This window comes from Schistocerca nitens, chromosome 5, assembly GCF_023898315.1.
Source record: "Schistocerca nitens isolate TAMUIC-IGC-003100 chromosome 5, iqSchNite1.1, whole genome shotgun sequence".
Classification (NCBI taxonomy): Eukaryota; Metazoa; Arthropoda; class Insecta; order Orthoptera; family Acrididae; genus Schistocerca; species Schistocerca nitens.
Genome location: NC_064618.1, coordinates 614,152,548 through 614,173,971, shown reverse-complemented (window position 1 = coordinate 614,173,971; position 21,424 = coordinate 614,152,548). Strand labels below are relative to the sequence as shown.

Genomic DNA, 21,424 nt, shown 5'->3' with positions numbered 1-21,424 from the left:
GTTTTCAGTACGTCGCGTCTTGCAGCTCTCAAATATTGAAGAGAAACTTTTTTTCTACACCAAAGCTGCTGTTTATTTATTGGCAGATGAGTTTCATCCTTAGCCTGTTTTCACAAGCCACGTATTTTTATTGTGGATATGGTTGGTGTGGACAGTTCTACCTATATCACCACACTTAAATGTATCTCTTATCTTCATTATCCATCATGATGTGATCTACGTGGCTCCAATATTATATACGCAATGAATGATTTGTTCTTATTGGATTACACTGTGTGTCATATTGGCTGCGATAAATAAGCCAGCGGGACGCACAGTGTAGGCCAATGAGAGCAAATTATGCAGTTCGTCACGAGGATCACATCACGCTGAATGTAGAGGATATGAGATACATTTAAGTGAGATGAAACAAATAAAACTGTCCCCATCAACCATCTCCTAAATGCAAATACGTAGCTTGTCAAAGTGGGCAGTCAGCCAATAAACAGACAGCAATTTGGTGTAAAAATATCTTTTCTTCAATTAATGTTTCGTATCACCCAGAAATAAAATGACAATTACGAAGCTGTGAAGATACCTCTTATGACCATATGATTATATCTTGGTTATTACTATATAGAGTCCTGCAGTGTCGAACGCAATGGAATCTACTCGTTGCCCTGCATTGATATTTTGGAACAGAGTGAGCTCCCACGCCCTAGAGCACATATAGGAGCCAAGTTTCCGGAGCAGGTGACTTTACGTTAAGCCTACAGTAAAGACGTCTCTACAGGCAGCCCGTTTAAACGTAATGCAACGTATTGTCGTTGTTGTCTTCAGTCCGGACACTGATTTACTGAACCTCCCCACGTTACTCTGCTCTGTGCAGGCCTCTTCACCTCTGCATAACTATTGCAATTGTCATACTTGATATTTCTTCTAGTCCTTCTTTCAGTCAAGTTGTGCCATAGATTTCTGCCCCCCTCCCCCCACTTCGTTTCAGTATTTCCTCATTAGTTACCTCGATACACACACCTAATCTCAGAATTCTTTTGTAGCATCAAATCTGAAAAGTTTCTATTCTCTTCTCGTTTCAACTGTCGTCTACGTTTCACTTCCGTAAAAGACAACACTTCAGACAAAACTTTCCTAACATTTAAATTTATACCCTATATTAACGAATTTATCTTTTTTAGATAAGCTTTCGTTGATATCACCTGTTGCACTTTATATCCTCTTTATTTTGGCCATTGTCAGTTTTTGCTGCCCCAGTAACAAAATAGTTCATCAGGCGAACATCCACAAATGAGGATCATATTAATAGAATAAAAAATCCACTCTAATTACCAATAATTAGTATTTATCCCACGATCAGTTTCTGAGTCTAAAGCTTAATCTTAAAGTGCCACCAGAGGGGAAACAAGTGTGTGGTGTGTGACGTTACTCCATTCTATTATCCTTGTTATACTTTTCAAGACACTATACATTCATTAACTGCTCAACATTCAATAAAACTACGGGAAGGTGGCTTGCGTCAAAGTCAAGCTAGAAGGTGACTTCCACTTACCCATCCCTGTCTTCTTTATGTTTGAACCTATTTATAGTAATACGCATCCAAAGAAACGAAACTCTGGTATGTTTTGCATATCGATTCATAAGAATAGACTACGCAGCACTTGGAGTTCCGCTGGTGATGTGTTGCACGAACAGATGGAAGCTGCTAAACCGGCAAGCCACTGGGAAGAAGGAGTGACCATGTGTAAGGGATAAGGTTCAAAGTGGCTCTGAGCACTATGGGGCTTAACTTCTGTGGTCATCAGTCCCCTAGAACTTAGAACTACTTAAACCTAACTAACCTAAGGACATCACACACATCCATTCCCGAGGCAGGATTCGAACCTGCGACCGTAGCGGTCGCGCGGTTCCAGACTGTAGCGCCTAGAACCGCTCGGTCACCCCGGCTGGCAAGGGATAAGGGATAGCTAGTGCCGGCGTGTTGCGTGGAGGCGGCGCGGCGCGCTACTCACCGTGTCTCCGCTTGGCTGTGGCAGTGCTACCTGCCCGGTGTCCGCCGCCGTCGCCAGCAACGCCTTCCCGCCTGGGCTCATGCGTCATCAGCCCAGCTGGAGGGGCTCCATTACCAATGCAAATTACCACCTCTTTCAAAGCGATTACAGAAAGTGGCACAGTTAAACATTTTCGACGCATGTTTTGCCCGCTAGAAACAGAGAAAGCATCTGTGCTCATGCATGTATCACGCTTAGGTCATTGATCTGCACTTGTTTTTGAGTCCTGTCAGTGTGTACTGTGTCATCGCCAACTTCAAACCTTTAGCTCACTGTCAATATGAATGCGAACTTACGAAAGGACATTTGTAGTTTTCACATCTATTATACAATCACTGTAGTCACTGCCATTTTACATAACACGATCCGCGACGATGTGTTACTTTCGAGTGATACTTTTGTCGACATAATTTTACACCGTCACAACGAGTGTGTGTACAAACGCGGATCTACCAGTTAAATATATAACTGCTATAGTAGTAGACTTGGACGATAGAAAAGTTCTATTCTCGTCACGTACTTAAAATAGCGTTACTGCCTTAGTGACATAGCCGGCCGGAGTGGCCAAGCGGTTCTAGGCGCTACAGTCTAGAACCGCGTGACCGCTACGCTCGCAGGGATTTTCTCTGCCTCGTGATGGCTGGGTGTTGTGTGCTGTCCTTAGGTTAGTTAGGTTTAAGTAGTTCTAAGTTCTAGGGGACTTATGACCACAGCAGTTGAGTCCCATAGTGCTCAGAGCCATTTGAACCATTTTTTGCTACGCTCGCAGGTTCGAATCCTGCCTCGGGCATGGACGTGTGTGCTGTCCTTAGGTTAGTTAGGTTTAAGTAGTTCTAAGTTCTAGGGGACTGATGACCTCAGAAGTTAAGTCCCATAGATCTCAGAGCCATTTTTTGAACCTTAGTGACATACATACGTAAACATAAAAACTCATAACCTACAGATCATTGTCCTATATGGGTCGATTCGATATTGTGCAGCCGGCCGGTGTGGCCGTGCGATTCTAGGCGCTTCAGTCTGGAACCGCGTGACCACTACGGTCGCAGGTTAGAATCCTGCCTCGGGCATGGATGTATGTGATGTCATTAGGTTAGTGAGGTTTAAGTAGTTCTAAGTTCTATGGGACTGATGACCACAGATGTTAAGTCCCATAGTGCTCAGATCCATTTGAACCATTTTTGATATTGTGCAGTTCTATTTCTTATGCTTTGTCTTCTCAAGTGTAACATAACTCCATTTAGGACTGTTCTTAAGATTTGTGCCTCTGCAACTTTACAAAAATTTCTACTGTGTGAGTGTCTACGTCGTGTAACAGTATGATCATTAACAGCCGTATGTAACCATTCGTTGTACTACCTACGACCAAGCGAGATGGCGCACAGGACTCACATTCGGGAGGACGACAGTTCAAACCCGCGTCCGGCCATCCTGATTTAGGTTTTCCGAGATTTCCCTAAATCGCTCCAGGTAAATGCTGGTATCGTTCCTTTGAAAAGGAACGGCCTATTTCCTTCTCCACTCTTCCCTAATACGATGGGTCCGATGTTCCCGCTGTTGAGCCCCTTCCCCGAGTCAACCAACCAACTAACTAGCTAAGAAGTTGCCGTGTTTGAAGTACCCACTTGCATAAGAACACACATTATACGCAATCGTTATAAACAACGCGCATCTGATCTCAAGATGTGAATATTATATTACCGTATAAACATTATATGGAATCTCAATATTTGGATCTCCAATGCAAAACAGTCACACAACCACTTAACTAAATAAATATGAGAATATGTTTCAAACCAATGTTTGTTTCACCGAGCATACCCAATCATTGTTCCCTAGGCGCACAAAACTGTTTAATTCTCGCTCTAATAATCACTTGGCTTATCTGTGCGACAACGGTTAATCAGGCAGTTGCAGTGCAATTGCATTTGTCTGGGGCACGTTGAAAGTCATGCTGCTTTTGCTATTGCTTAGATACAACTTGAGGATCGCAACGTAAGTTCGCTAAACGCCAGCAGATGACAAGTTTGTAGTGAGAGCTTGCGTGGTGCAATGTGATTCCGAATTGCTATGTTTTAAAAACTTTTAAACAGCAAATGGAATGTGATGGCTAAATGTGCAATAATTTGAAAAATGATTGCATTTCAATTTTTAATTCATTAGCAGAAATTATAAGATATGAACATGCCTGCATCATTGGACACTGTTCGTAACAAATTGTTATTGTTTGGAAATAAACAGTAAATTAACAAAGTTAACTGTTTAGGCAAAACGTTCATTAAATTAATTCTTTAAACAAAATTTACATTCAAAGATTTACAAGGAAAAATCTTTAACAGTGATATGTTCCTTTCATGAGTTCATGCATGTATGTCGTTTCGTAATAGTCAAACAATTCGAGTCAGATAATTTACAAACCAAAACTAAAAACGTTCCCTAAACACGACATACCACTTCCTGGAATACTAACGCACACGAATGCATAGCCGGATATTGCCGATTTATTATACAGGGCGAACATTAATAAAACCGACAAACTGAAGGGAACGATTACTGCCTGGAAATGGAGGAAAAAAGGCCCTATGAGTACGTGTCCAGAAATGCATCGTTGCCACGGTAGATGGCGCCGACGATTGTAAGTTCCTCTGACACAATGCCGTATGTTCCTTGTGTGTTGTAGGTTGTGTGATTAACACAACGTGCTGTAAGCAGCAGAATGATCTGGTATTGATGTCGGGAACAACCCGAGATTGTATACGGCCAAGCAGATGGAAACGGTCGAGAGGCAGCATGGCTATACCAAAAACAAGTATCGTCACAGACAGAAACCACGTCACACAAACATTTCAAGCCCTTCTTGAGCGTTTGTGTGATCGTGAGCCCTTTCAGACAGACGAACGTGCAGAGAGACGACGGACTTTGAGCGCACTAGAGTTGGAGGACTGGGTTCTGTAGTATGTTGAGACACCTCAAGAACAACTTCCCCGGACGCTGGATAGGACGCGGACGCACTGTACAGGTACCTACTAGACCAGCGGACTTAAATCAACTGGATTTTTACCTCTGGGGTCATCTGAAAAGCGTTATGTATGGGGAACCATTTCACGGTGTGCAGACCCTTCAACAGCGTCTGTGACGCTAATCGAAGAGAGGCCGGAATGTGCGAAAGAGTACGGCAATCTGTGATGAGACGTGTGAAGGTGTTCACTGCATGCCATGGAGGCCACTTTGAACGTCTGTTGTGACGTGGATGCAATGCAGCTCTGTAGGGAGTATTGCACGCACACCGTCCATTTCCAGACACACGTTCATAGGACCTTTTTTCTTCCATTTCCAGTTAGGAATCAGCACCTGCAGTTTGTCAGTTTTATTACTGTTCACCCTGTACATCAAGCTGCAGCAACAGCACTGCGAAATCAGGCCTTCACGCCAGCACACACCTACTTCATCAAACGTTCGACACAGAAGTGCTTGCCTACGAAAACTGAGTAATTGAGAACATTATAAACTTTGGAGTCCCGAGAGTCTTCTCCGTACATGGACTCAGGAAAACTTCTTGGAAGATTAAAACTGTGTGCCGGACCGAGACTCGAACTCGGGAATGGTTCAAATGGCTCTGAGCACTATGGGACTCAACTGCTGTGGTTATCAGTCCCCTAGAACTTAGAACTACTTAAACCTAACTAACCTAAGGACATCACACACATCCATGCCCGAGGCAGGATTCGAACCTGCGACCGTAGCAGTCGCACGGTTCCGGACTGCGCGCCTAGAACCGCGAGACTACCGCGGCCGGCTCGAACTCGGGACCTTTGCCTTTCGCAGGAGAGCTTCTGTAAAGTTTGGAAGGTAGGAGACGAGGTACTGGCAGAAGTAAAGCTGTGAGGACAGGGCGTGAGTCGTGCTTGGGTAACTCAGTTGGTAGAGCACTTGGCCGCGAAAGGCAAAGGTCCCGAGTTCGACTCTCGGTCTGGCACAGTTTTAATCTGCCAGGAAGTTTCATATCAGCTCACACTCCGCTGCGGAGTGAAAATCTCATTCTGGATACTCAGGAAAAGTTGCAACTTCTCATAATGGCACAATCTCTAACGGTCTACACTGCCTACACGAAACAGCAGCTCATAGATGTACCAACGAACAGTCGCCATTGCCCAGCTGATCGCACATGTCTATAAGTTCTGGGGACATGGTGCCTGACTACTATTGTACGCGAGTTTAACACTATTTCTATACATACAATCAGGCTTACGTAAGCGTATCGTTTATTTCTGAAACAACACTTCTCGTTTCTGTCACATTTCCCACGAAATGAAAAAACCAGCCGGCCGCGGTGGTCTCGCGGTTCTAGGCGCGCAGTCCGGAACCGTGCGACTGCTACGGTCGCAGGTTCGAATCCTGCCTCGGGCATGGATGTTTGTGATGTCCTTAGGTTAGTTAGGTTTAAGTAGTTCTAAGTTCTAGGGGACTAATGACCACAGCAGTTGAGTCCCATAGTGCTCAGAGCCATTTGAAAAAACCATTCTGTAAGGGATCATCTAGTGAGGAGAGCTACGGATTTTTTTTTTTTGGGTTATCTACTACGGAGTGCATATTTCTTGTTCGATAACATGAGAACAATACAAAAGCCTATAGAATTCTTTAAAAGTGAAGGAGAAGTGCTGTTTCTGAAGTAAACGATAATAACGTAGAAACTAAAAGGCAGTAAACCGATTTTAATAGTCCGTGGTAAATTTAGAAACTTCACTTTTTTACTACAGAAAAGTTTGACATTGATAACATTATAGGACTCATTCTTCCCGTCCTATGCCAGGGGTTCTTAGTAACAAAACACACACACAAAAAAACCCATTGTTTATGACTCACAAATCTCGACACAAAAATACGTTGTTTGAAATAAAAATAAAATAGTTTTGCGGCATTTACATCATAAAGCTACACTACTAGGAACTGAATAAAGAATGAGAAGATAAAAACATAACATCTTATATGTATCTGTTTCACCAGTTGTTGTGGAGAGTGTAGTAAGTATTCATTATAAAAGTCCCAATATTCTGTTGGTACGTATGGCTGCAATTTCTTTATGTTTCTTTTCATCTGTTTCACATAGACCAGTGGGTAAGCAGGAGCACATGGCTACATAGAACGGCTGATAGTAGAAAGCAACAGTTTAAGACTGTGAAAAGCAGTCCATGAATGAAATTCCTTCCTCCGACGTGATCCTCCATAAATTCACTTACAAGGAATCTTGCTTTTTCGTCTTTTTTCACTCTTCTTCCCATAGGCTTCACTGAAAGTACTGATTTCTTGAAGTATTTTGGCCACCAGTTGTGAAACAAGAAATGTCTGCTTTCCGTGCTATTTCAACAGTAAATCGGTTGTTCTCGTTCGAAGCTACTATTAATTCTACGTATTCACCCATTTAATATATTCTGGCTGGTGTGCGGATCTTTCTCTTTATAACATGAAAATCACGATCACATGGCGTGAAAGAATGCTCACGTACGGTAAAATGATGGTGTACCATTTGTAATCTCCCAGTAGAAATAAGGGCTGGGAGAAGACTAACAACAATGTTATTTTTGTTCTGACTGGGACACCCATCAGAAAATATGTGTAGGTGCTGGGTAGAACATGGTTACTCACTATTAATGTCGTTTAAGGTGAAAGAGCAAACTTCATCCGGGATTTTGATACCCTCCTCCGCAAGATATACACAAAATTTTGCTGTATTTCCCCTCATGACATCTCCAAGACAAGTGTCGTTTCTGCACTAATATGGCATTTTCATTCTGTCTGTAGGCCATGGATATATAGTAGAAGTGTTCTTTTAGAATATGACTGTAAGTATTGCCTCTACAGTCACAAAAATATAAATAACTCATATAGCGTTCAAAAAGTGTAAAAGTGGTGGTTTTCTAATAAGCTATTCGAATGTATTAAGCTATTCTATAAAAATAAAGTCAAAACTGCAGAAAAAAATACATTTTCAAGTATTGAAATTTAGAACTTTCACAAGTTTGATGAAGTTGTAAGCTGTCACGTAACAGAGCACAAGTAATTGTACACTATCTTTCCACTTATTTGTTACATTCATAGTGCTCTATTTCTCATTCACCTGAAATTCTGTAATGATCTTCCGGTACGTAATTCTGTCTATTCGTTCAATATATTGCCCTGCTTTCTTTTAGCATGATCGTATATTTCCATTTCCTCGACTGCATCCGTAATTCTCCCTTTCTTCTGACATTGCGTGGGCGGTCTCTTTCAAATTCCTTCCGCTGTGGAATTATTGATCTTAATCAACTTAGGATGCTCTTGAAATCTGGTGTTGAAATTACGACCCGTCTGACCTATATAACATTTTTGCAAACCATCGTCTCAAAAATTCTCATTCCCATGAACATCTACTTTATATTACTATACTGCGGTTATTAAAACTACAATATCTTGAAAACGGTAATAAATACCAAATTAACATGAGTATACCACACGAGTTAATGTGCACTTGATTAACATTTCAGTGCGAAAAAAAAAAATCTGGGAGGGACACTATCTGCATCTGTATATCCGTACATCTTATTAAAGTGTATGCACTCGTATGTATATATATGTATGTATGTATGACGTATGGAAGTATGTATGTTCCACATCTCCTCCTAAATCATCGAATCGGTTTCAGTCAAACTTGGTACACGTATTACTCACTGGAAAGAACCACTCTAGGGGTAGAAACGACCTCCCCCTCAAAGTATGGGGTGGGGTGAAAAAGAAGAGCAGCTCACGACGCGCAGATAGCCAGACTATAGTCGTCCAGTATTTGAAACTGGGAGCACTTCGTGACTTGCAACAAACTTTACACGTAATTTCAAATTTTTGCGAGGTAGTTTCTCGCTGAACACCAATGATGATAGGAAAATGGTTTATCGCTTACTACATTTTCGCCATTCTTGCAGCAAAACTACCGCATCAGGCATGGCCTTTCAATTTCTTACTTCTTTAGTACAAACACAGCTTGCAGCAGTATTCATGTATAGCACTGGACGTAACTGCAAAAAACATATAGTTGTACGAGACATAATTTAGGAGATATGACGTCTTAAACATTGAGATGCTTGAAGCTGCCGCGTCATGCATAACGTTTTAATTTATTACTTCTATGTTACAAAATCTATTCGCAACATATTTCGCAGACAGAATCCACATATAGCACTGTTTATAACTGCGAAGTGATATCATTGCACAACACATATTTCTGGAGATACAAGCACTGGGCTACGTGAAGACGAAAGTGCGGGACGAAGTTACCTAGAGATACGAGGGTAATCCCAAAATTAAGGCTAAATGGTTCAAATGGCTCTGAGCACTATGGGATTCAACTGCTGTGGTCATAAGTCCCCTAGAACTTAGAACTACTTAAACCTAACTAAACTAAGGACATCACACACATCCATGCCCGAGGCAGGATTGGAACCTGCGACCGTAGCAGTCGCACGGTTCCGGACTGCGCGCCTAGAACCGCGAGACCACCGCGGCCGGAAAAATTAAGGTCTCCTATTATTTGTAGAAGTACAAAACTCTGTTTGTGTGGCAGTTGGTCACACTGTTATGAAGAGTGCTTCACGCGCTGTGTGTAAACATGCACACGCCGCGCTGAGGCAGTGTTGCCAATTTAGCGACTTTGTCGCTAGAAATGGCGACTTTTGCCTTCGTCTTAGCGACAAAAAAAACTTTTTAGCGACAAAAATTATTTAGCGACTTATCTGGCGACTTTTGGAGTACTGACGACTTTTGAAGTACAAATCAAAACTATTTTGGGCCAGTATTTTCATTAACAAAACTAAGATTTTAACTATAGAATGGGTACTACACTGACTTTGTTCTAGATTTACTAAGTTAAATTAAGGATTTACCAAGTTAAATTAAGTTCTTAGCAGATCATGTAGCACTGTTCAGCATTTAGTAAACCTGAATGTGGGAATTGCCCACAGAGTAAGAAAACCTTGACAATAGAACTATTCCTTATTCATTACCCACTAGCCTGTTATCGTCGATAGCGTACCGACCTATAATTCTTCAACTTTTGAACTCCCTTTATTTTTGGAATTGACAAAAAACATACGTAATATTAAGTATAATAAAATACATTTCTGTCCAGCAACCCCTAATTTTTCGAAATGTTAACTCGCAGTCAAATTATTACCACATGCGCAGTGGTAACGCAAGAACAATTCGGTGGGGGTATCTCAGACATTATTACATTTTAAACAATGAACAATAGGAGGGATAGCGAGTTACCGAGTGAGTAGATTGTTTCATGACCTCTAGTTCGCCTGAGTCTTAATGTATTTTCAGTGATTATAAATTGGCGAAACTTATGTTGTGGTGGCTTACATAATGGATTTGCCGCAGAAGAAGAAGCAGTACGCTAAAAAATATCAGGATGCGTGGGAAGCAGAACCTGAATTCAATGGGTGGCTGAAACCAATCGTTGGAGACTTATCCAAGGCAAGATGTCAAGTATGTGCAACAGAATTTTATGCTCAGATGTGTGATATTAAAAAGCATTCGAAAACTATTAAGCATAAACAAAAAATTGATTTAAAAAAACACAAAGCACCTTACCTGTGAAAATTGTTCCTAAAACTACAGTTAGAATAGCAAGCAGAGCGGAAGGCGCCCTTTCATTATTTATTGCTGAACATTGTTCTATTTTAGCTGTACATCATTTAGGAATACTGTGCAAGAAGGTGTTTTCCGGTGATAAGGGCGCTAAAAACATGCTATTAAATCGTACAAAGTGCACTAACATTTAAACTGATGTTTTGGCTCCATATTTTACACAATCATTGGTTGAAGATATAGGTAACCTAAAATACAGTGTAGTAGTAGATGAATCCACAGATGTATCAATATCTAAAATGCTAGGTATCGTTATACAGTACTATACTGTAAACAACCAAACCATTAGATAAGCATTTCTCAAACTAGCTGTAACAGAAACTGCAGATGCAAGAAATCTGGCTGCTGTTCTTGTGAATTCTTTGAAAGATCTCAAACTTCCAGTTGATAATATGGTATGAATTGGCACAGATAATGCTTCTGCAATGGTTGGAATAAACAATGGGCTTTTCGAACAACTCAAGAGAGAATATGGTTTGAAGCATTTGGTATTGATCCGTTGCATTTGTCACTCTCTTCAGCTTGCAGTTTCGCACGCCTCAGTGAATACCATATCTAGAAACATAGAGTTTCTTGTACGGGAAACCTACAATTGGTTCCCCATTCCACCCAAAAGACAAGAGGAATATAAAAAGGTTTATGAGACAATAAACTGTGGAAAATAGCCACTAAAAATTTTGAAGGTCTGTGCAAAACGTTGGCTTTCATTTGAAGCAGCAATACGAAGAATTCTGGAGCAGTGGGAAGAACTAAAACTATATTTTTCACTTGCCATGGTTCAAGACAATTGTTACACTGCCAATCTTTTGTACAAGATGTATTGTGACGACTCAAGTCATCTTTAGATGTTTTACCTTAAACATGCTTGAAAAGACGTACAAATAGCAATAAAAGCTTTTGAAGGAGAAGACAATCATCCCACTAAATTACTAGATACACTTGTATTTCTCATGCAGTCACTCGGGCAAAACATAGTTTTTCCAACTGTTGATTTGTTGACAACACCGGTTCCAAGCGAATGTATGTACGCAAATCCGAAACTTGGCTTTATGTTTGAACAGAAATTGTCTGAGTCAAGTTTGTCTGAAGAAAATAAAGTTTATTTGAAGAAGAGATGCATTCAGTTTAGTATGAAACTCATAAAAGAAATTCAACAAAGACTGCCAAGTAACGTTACGATCCCGAAAAAAATGTCAATGCTGAATGTTGAAGAAACACTAAAAGTGAATAAAAATAATGCTGTAGCGGATGTAGCCAAAGAATTGGGTTTTAGTGGCTATTTCATAGACGGTATGCTGCAAAAATGGCATAATATCAACTTCATTAGGTGGAATAACACTACTAACACTGTTCGATTTTGGAGTGAGGTTTTGCAGTATAAAAATGCCGCAGGGGAGAATCCTTTTTCTTTGATTTCACAGCTAGCAATGACTATTCTATGCCTATCGCATTCAAGTGCAGAAGTGGAAAGAATATTCAGTTCTATGAACATTATAAAAACTAAACAAAGTAACAGATTATCGATAAAGACAAGCGACGTTCAACCCTCTACATCAACTACAGTTCTGTCAGAGCATGAAACAGAAAAGTTACTCGGTCTTCTGAGTGACGACGACGAATAGCTCACATACCGGTATGTATATATTTTGTAATCTAATTTGAGTTCTTGCTTTCTTTTGTTACAAATATAGTTGTATATTTCTAGTATATTTGACTACTGTGATTGAAACAACAATTTATGTGTTGCGTCAATTATGATAACATGTTTAATTAAACGTTAGCGTATTTTATATGTATGTTGTTGCAAGCGATGCGTCACTTAATTAAGACAATATAGCAATTACGTATGAGACAATTTTTATTAATATTTTATTACCACCCCCCCCACCCCCCCACCCCCCCCACCGCTGGTAAAATCAGTTTTAGCGACTTTCTAGCGACTTTTGATATTGAATCTAGCGACTCGGGTTTTTTAGAGTTGGCAACACTGCGCTGAGGCGCTCAGTCGTAGCTTGGCAGCCGTTGAGAATGGAGCTCCCGTTGGATGTTACCGCCAAGTGCGAATTGCACGCAGTTATTCGGTTTTTGAACGAAAAGGGCACAGCGCAGATTGAAATCCATCGCCAATTGACGGAAGTGTACGGAGAGTCGTGCATGGATGTCAAAAATGTCGGTAAGTGGTGTAGAGAGTTTGCAGCTGGTCGGACCGAAATTCACGACGAACAAAGGAACGGGAGACCGTTAATTTCTGAGGAGACAGTGCTGACGTTTGAGCAAAGCATGCGTGAAGATCGGCGGATCACCCTGGATGATCTTTGCACGTTGGTTCCTGAGGTTTCCCGAAGCACCGCTCACAGAATTTTAACGGAAACATTGAACTACCGGAAGGTGTGCGCAGATGGGTGCCACACATGCTGACTGAGGACCACATGCGGCAACGAGTTGATGCTTCCTGCACATTTCTTCACCGTCTTGCAGCCGAACAGGAGAACTTTCTGGACTCAATTGTCACGGGTAACGAAACCTGGGCATACCACTTTACACCTGAGACCAAGCAACAATCACGCTTAGCGTAGGGAGACCAAACGTCCCGGAAAACCGGGATTGTCCCATTTTTCATCCCTGTGTCCCGGTGTCCCGAAAATTTGTTTCGGGGCGCTCAAAAGTCTCGTAATTTAGTTTTTAAATACATTTCGTGAAACTTTCTCAAATTTTTGGGATTCCGCTATATTAAAGGAAATACAACACAAGAAATTAATATATTTTAGCTTAATTGTCTAAAACCTCCATTGTCCCATACTAGTAATCACAGTATCAACATTGACACACTCAGGCAATAATTTACTTTGAGCGGTACTTTGGCCAACAAGCAGTAAGTTGTATTATTGTAACAGAGCTATGAAACCGTCCGATTGTCGCGCCACTTACTCACACACTCTTTGTCAGAACAGTGTAGTAGTTGATGTTTTGTCAGACAAACTGCAATAGTGTTTTCTCATATTAGTGGTATTATTGCTGCAGTACTGTGAAACGCAATGCCGAAACGTGTCTGCAAGCTCAGTGACTGTTATTCCAAGGAATGGAATTTCATTAAGAAAGGTCGTTTTGATTACGAAGCAGAGTGTTCCGTATGTAAATGTTTTATTAGTAGAAGTCATGGTGGACGTTCCGACATAGTTGAGCACATCAGGTCAAAGAAACACATTAACAGATACAGTGTACCGAGCTGCAGTAAAACTCTACAAAATTATTTTGTGAAACATCACTCAAGTGAAGAGACGAAAGTTCGAGCAGCCGAGCTTACACTAGCCTACCACACGGTAAAACATCACCAAACTTATAGATCTAGTGATTGTACTAATAAGTTTAATAGCATTATGTTTGATGATTCTTCCATTGCAAAAAAGTTTAGTTCAGCAAGAACTAAAGTGTCAGCCTTAGTGAAAGGAGTTATTGCTCCCCAGAGTGTAAAGGAAAGCCTTGAATACATCAAAAAGTCTTCTTTCTACGGGATATCTACTGATGCCAGCAATCATAAGGCCACTAAAATATTTCCGTTTGTTGTTCAGTTTTTCGATATTAATCAGGGAATTCAGACCAAACTTTTGAAGATGAGTTCCCTACCTAATGAAACATCTGACGAAATTTCAAGATTTTGTATGAATACAATCGAAATGTTTGATCTTGAGAAAAATAAATGTGTGGCATTTTGTGGAGACAACACCAACACAAACTTTGGTGGTTTAAAAAGGCAAGGCAAATGCAACGTATTTACCAAATTAAAGGCAACATTGCATGAAAACATTGAAGGCATAGGGTGCCCTGCACATGTTTTACACAATAGCGTGCAGACATCTGCTGACAGTTTAAGCTGTGATGTTGAAACTATCGTCATGAAGGTATACTCACACTTTTACATATACAGGGTGAGTCACCTGACATTACCGCTGGATATATTTCGTAAACCACATCAAATACTGACGAATCGATTCCACAGACCGAACATGAGGAGAGGGGCTAGTGTAATTGGTTAATACAAACCATAAAAAAATTCACGGAAGTATGTTTTTTAACACAAACCTACGTTTTTTTTAAATGGAACCCTGTTAGTTTTGTTAGCACATCTGAACATATAAACAAATACGTAATCAGTGCCGTTTGTTGCATTGTAAAATGTTAATTACATCCGGAGATATTGTAACCTAAAGTTGACGCTTGAGTACCACTCCTCCGCTGTTCGATCGGAACCCCGTTAGTTTTGTTAGCACATCTGAACATATAAACAAATACGTAATCAGTGCCGTTTGTTGCATTGTAAAATGTTAATTACATCCGGAGATATTGTAACCTAAAGTTGACGCTTGAGTACCACTCCTCCGCTGTTCGATCGTGTGTATCGGAGAGCACCGAATTACGCAGGGATCCAAAGGGAACGGTGATGGACCTTAGGTACAGAAGAGACTGGAACAGCACATTACGTCCACATGCTAATACCTTTTTATTGGTCTTTTTCACTGACGCACATGTAAATTACCATGAGGGGTGAGGTACACGTACACACGTGGTTTCCGTTTTCAATTAAGGAGTGGAATGAGTGTGTCCCGACATGTCAGGCCAATAGATGTTCAATGTGGTGGCCATCATTTGCTGCACACAATTGCAATCTCTGGCGTAATGAATGTCGTACACGTCGCAGTACATCTGGTGTAATGTCGCCGCAGGCTGCCACAATACGTTGTTTCATATCCTCTGGGGTTGTAGGCACATCACGGTATACATTCTCCTTTAACGTACCCCACAGAAAGAAGTCCAGAGGTGTAAGATCAGGAGAACGGACTGGCCAATTTACGCGTCCTCCACGTCCTATGAAAGGCCCGTCGAACATCCTGTCAAGGGTCAGCCTAGTGTTAATTGCGGAATGTGCAGGTGTACCATCATGCTGATACCACATACGTCGACGCGTTTCCAGTGGGACACACTCTATTCCACTTCGTAATTGAAAACGGAAACCACGTGTGTACGTTTACCTCACCCCTCATGGTAATGTACATGTGCGTCAGTGAAAAAGACCAATAAAAAGGTGTTAGCATGTGGACGTAATATGCTGTTCCAGTCTCTTCTGTACCTAAGGTCCATCACCGTTCCGTTTGGATCCCTACGTAATTCGGTGCTCTCCGATACACACGATCGAACAGCGGAGGAGTGGTACTCAAGCGTCAACTTTAGGTTACAATATCTCCGGATGTAATTAACATTTTACAATGCAACAAACGGCACTGATTACGTATTTGTTTATATATTCAGATGTGCTAACAAAACTAACGGGGTTCCATTTAGAAAAACGTAGGTTTGTGTTAAAAAACATACTTCCGTGCATTTTTTTATGGTTTGTATTAACCAATTACACTAGCCCCTCTCCTCATGTTCGGTCTGTGGAATCGATTCGTCAGTATTTGATGTGGTTTACGAAATATATCCAGCGGTAATGTTAGGTGACTCACCCTGTATACTGTTAGAACAGAGAGGCTTAAGGAGTTCTGTGATTATGTGGGAACTGAATATATGAATATAATGTGTCACTCGAAAACTCGCTTGTTATCTCTGTTTCCAGCAGTTGAAAGAGTAACCCGCCTGTTTGAACCGTTAAAAGATTTTTTCGTAAATGAAGACAAAGCCCCCAAAGTATTGGTTCCGTTTTTCAGTAACCCTTTAAGTGAAGCCTACTTATGGTTCATTCACAGTCAGCTTAGCACTTTGCAGCATGGGACAAAGGAAATTGAGGGAAGCACGAAAAGTCTAATAGAGGTAAATGATGTTTTGAAAAATACTCTGGAAACTGTTACTAAGAGGAGAGGACAGCAGTTCATTTCTTTTAATGTTAAATCTGCCCTTAAAAGAGCAGAAGTATCACAAGCATCGGAAAGGAGTTTTAGAGAAGAAGTTAACAAGTTTTATGACACTTGTGGAGAATATCTCAGCAAGTGGAGAGCCTCATATTTACCCTCATCGCCGGTGTTGGTTTGGATGTTACTGAAGAGAGTGCCAAAATGGAAAAGTATTGAAGAGACAGTTTCTTATTTGAAGAGTAAAGATATTGAAATCGATGATTCCATTCTCTTTGATCAGTTCGGCATACTGACAAATTTTGTTGAAGAAAGTCTTCACAAGTGGAATGATGAAAAAGAAAACACCATTGGAATGTCATGAGAAATGGGTGAGTTTTTTTAAAAGCATTACTCTGAGTTGGTAATAATTGCAAGTTATTTATTTGCAATCCCAGCCCATAATGCCAATGTTGAAAGAATATTTTCGTTCATGAATATCCAGTGGACTGATGAAAGAAACAGAATGGAGGTGGACTCTCTTGAAGCAATCCTGCAGATCCTGTACAACTACAAAATGGATTGTGCCGAGTTTTATCACTGTGTCTCAAAGAACAAAGACATCATCAAGAAGGCTGGAGGCAGTGAAAAATACCCTTTTCTCCAAGGACAGTCAATTCCATCTACAAGTGCTCAGTAATATTAAAGCTCATGTTAAAATTAATTGATTAAAAGTTGAATAGCTGTAAAATTTTGTAAAATCGTAATACATTTCTTTATTACGGTATACGTTTATTAAATGTCATTAATTATACAGATAATCTAGATTATATCAATCTTTTGTATCCTCTTATTAGTTATAATAATCGGGTTAACAAAATGTATCAACAAAACATTAATATTTAAAATTAAGAAACCTGGGTACATGTGGAATGAGGTGTCCATTGGCACCCGGGTGAATGTGTCCCAGTTTTCACCGAAAATAATTTGGTCACCCTAGCTTAGCGGCATCCTTTTTCGCCAAAGCAGCGGAAATTCAAACAGACATTGTCTGCCGGTAAAGTCATGACAACCGTTTTTTGGGATCGGAAAAGGGTATTGTTGGTCGACTGTATGCCCACTGGGACCACAATTAACGCTGACAGGTACTGTGAGACTCTGAAAAAACTCAAACTGTCAATTCAGAACCGGAGAAGAGGGATGTTGAGCAAGGGCGTACACATTCTCCATGACAATGCTCGCCCACACATCGCTCGGCAAACCGTTGCTCTCCTGCAACAGTTTCAGTAGAACATAATCACCCACCCACCCACCTTATAGTCCTGACTTGGCCCCCAGTGACTATCACCTGTTCCCTAGGTTAAAAGAACATTTGCCAGAAAGCGATTCAACTCCGACGACGAGGTGAAAGAAGAGTTTCATAACTTTCTGAACAGCATGGCGGCGAGCTGGTATGACATGGGCATACAAAAACTACCACAGTGTCTACAAAATTGCATCGACAGAAATGGTGATTATGTCGAAAAATAGCTAAATGTTCAAGCTGTGAACTGATGTAAACCATTGTAGAAATAAACAGGTCTATGTACTTATAAAAAAAATAGGAGACCTTACTTATGGGATTACCCTCGAACAAACTTGATACACGTATTACTTATTACACGGTCCAGTGTCATTAATGTGACCACCGTCTATGCCAAACGTCCACCTGCAGTAACTACTCACAGACGGCAGGTGGCAGCAATAGCACTGAAGGGTATATAAAACGTATCGGGAGAAAGCGGAAAACAGTGCATTCGTCGTAGTAATTTGAAACAGGAGCGATTTATCTGACTCCCAAGAGGGCATTATCATTGGTTTTTGGACCAAGGGTTGAAGTATTTCCGAAACTGATAAATTTTTAAAATGTTCGTGTGCCACCGTGGTAGAAGTAAATCGTACATGGCAGAATGACGCTATCCAAAACTGGCACTGAGGCAAGTGTACTGCATCACGGGCCATAAATGGTAGGGGTGAACGACGGCTGCAGAGTTGTTTATGGGCGAACAGACGTGCATCTGTTGAGCAACAGACCACCCAGATGAAGTAAGGGGAAGCGCCTCCTGAGCGACCGTCCAGCGAACATCAAGGCGTATGCGATTCCGCAGCACGAGCCTGGTTCATGCACCCATGCTGACTAATGTTAATTAGTGGCGAAGGTTGGAATTTGCACGCCGATATCGCGACTGGACGTCCACAAAGTGGCGGCAGGTGGCCTTTTCAGGGGACCGCTTTTTATGCTCCATCAGCGTGAAATGTCTGAAAGAAAACACACTGCAACGGTCGTCGGAAGGGTCCAGGCCGGAGGAGGGAGCGTTACATTCTGGAGCATTATTTCTTGGAATTCCGTGGGTGATCTCGTCATCCTGGAAGCCACAATGGGCCAACACAAGTATGCATAATCCTTGGGGGCCATGACTACCACTATGTGCAGTCTGTTTTTCCTAGGCACAATGGCATCTAATAGCAGGACAATGAGACGCGACACACAGCTTGCAGTGTATATGAGTGGATCAAAGAGTGGCAGGATGGCTTCACATACTCCATTGACAACCAAAATCCCCAGATTAAAACCCAATCGAGAATCTGTGGGACCTCCCCCATCGCACCATGTAACACCTCCGTTTTTATCCCGACCTGAGCTGATCGAATAGCAGCCCAATATTTATTATTGACAAGACCGTGAACCTAATGGGGCTGGTAATCGGAATTGACTGCTACGGAAGTTGTTACTTTCCAGTTCGTCCTGTTCAATACTATAATACTGAATGTATGGTAATAAGGAACACCAACACTGTTTTACTAATTACGAACTTATATACTTCTCAAAACACAAAAAGGAGACAGCCACTGCCTTCGTCATACATATCTAATTACGGCTAATCTCAGCACAGGCTTTCTTCATTTGCCATTACCGTCACACGCTAATCCATCACTGCATCCAGCACTGCAATCCAAGGTTAGGCCGGCGCGATAGACGCGAAACTACGAGTAAATATCGGCACTAGTAACGTCACTGATCACTTTTATAAAGATACTTAATCACTTTTCCGGTATTTATTTATTATTTAGGGGTCTAACCACGGCGATGGTGACACCCTTCTCGGTTAAAAACCCTGTATTCCAATAATCGCCTCCACACACACACCATTCGCGCCAACCACTCTGGCGCATCTCGACACTCACTCTCGCAACACGTCACAATCGATTGTTCGCCCTATCGACCTGTGCCGAGTGCAAAGTTATAGGAAGGGCCTACGGACCCCTTACAACCACAAACCCTCAACCGAGAAACCTAGCCCAGATTGCCATTGCACTGAAGTCGGCGTGGTTCCACACCCCTGTCGGTATCTTACCGAATCTCACTGACAGTCTTCCTGATCATGTCTCACAATGGCCTTTGCTACAGAAGGTGCTTATTCAGGCTTTTGACAGGTGGTCACATTAATGTGACTGGATAGTGAAAAGAAATGCTGTGGCTTAAGATTCAGCATAGTGCTGCTGTTGGGGGTGGTGGTGATAACATAGATAGAGAAGTGGGAAGATGGACAGACAGAGAGAAGGACGGAGGAATGGACACATATGGTGGGGGAGGAGGTGATGGGCAGGGAGAGAGGGAGTGTGAAATGGATGGAAAGGAAAAAGGAGGAAATGGACACAGAGAGAGGGGAGAGGAGGAGCTGAACTGAGAGAGGGGTGGGGGAGGAGGAAATGGAAAGAGGAAGGAAAGAGGAGGAGGTGTCCATAAGACAGCGAGAGTAGTTGCACAGAGAGAGAGAGGGAAGGAGGAGATGGGCAGAGAGAGGGGGGAGGAGGAGAGAGAGTTGTAGGAGATGGTGAGAGAGGGGGGGGGGGGAGAAGTTGGACAGAGAGAAAGGGATGAGAAGATAGAGGGGGTGAGGATTAGATGGAGGTGGAGTTAGAAGGTGGAGGAGGAGATGGGCAGAAAGAGAGGAGGTGGAAATTGTCGGAGAGAGGGGGAAGGAGAAGATGGACTAATAGAAGACTGTAACAAATACGTACCCAGGGATTACTAGGTACTCAGCTGATTCTGTAAAAAAGAAAAGACTAAGCAGCTCACTTCTCATACAGAAATCGCATTTGAATCTTGGTTGGTTGTTAGATGATCCTGTTTGTGGTATCACATACTGTTGCCACCCTATCGGCATCTTAAAGTTGGTAAAGGAATTGCAAGTTTCTGTTAGACGCCGACAGCAATCATGCAGGATCCGTTGCACCCAATGGAGCATACACACTGTCACACCTCCAGCGTCCTCTGCTGCCTCGCCGCCTCAACAACGGACAGCGAGCGGCAGCCACACACTACTGACACCTGTAGCCTTCTTTGCTGAGTGAGACTACCCAGATGCCACAGTCACGGTTCAGACTGTATCGTTCATGTTTAGTTCAGAGAGCCTCTTTCTGACAGACACTGCGAGCTGGTCTTATTTCTTGCTGTATTTTGTGCGATGAGTCTTCACATGTTTAAAGGAAAACAGGTTAAGTAAAGAATCTGTTTATTGTGTTAACTTGGTCGCTATTCGTTTCTGCTCCTGACCAGTTTTTCTACGACAGCAGTTGCCACGCTGCTCTGTAATATACCTCTCCTCACCCTTATGTACAAAGAAACATCTGCCAGCACGTGTCGGATTTCGAGAATGGAAGGATCGTGATCTACCGAGAATGTGGTTCATCTTTCGGTGATATTGTAGCCCGCGTTGATCGGCATCTCACAACCATTAGTAGAGTTCGGAATCGATGGATTCAGAAGGACTTAAATCAACGTCATTTACCTACTCAACGACCCCACGCGAGTAGTACTGAAGAGGACAGACATATTTT

At 41.8% G+C, this 21,424-nt stretch overlaps 1 protein-coding gene across 1 annotated transcript in view; it reads right to left on the bottom strand.

Moving 5' to 3' along the window:
- Positions 1 to 21,424, bottom strand: part of LOC126260617 (thymus-specific serine protease-like) — a 251,955-nt gene that overhangs the window by 175,064 nt on the left and 55,467 nt on the right. The window contains exon 2 of the mRNA XM_049957954.1: positions 20,606 to 20,633. Within this exon, the coding sequence (XP_049813911.1) occupies positions 20,606 to 20,633 (28 nt within the window). The remainder of the gene's footprint in view (positions 1 to 20,605; positions 20,634 to 21,424) is intronic.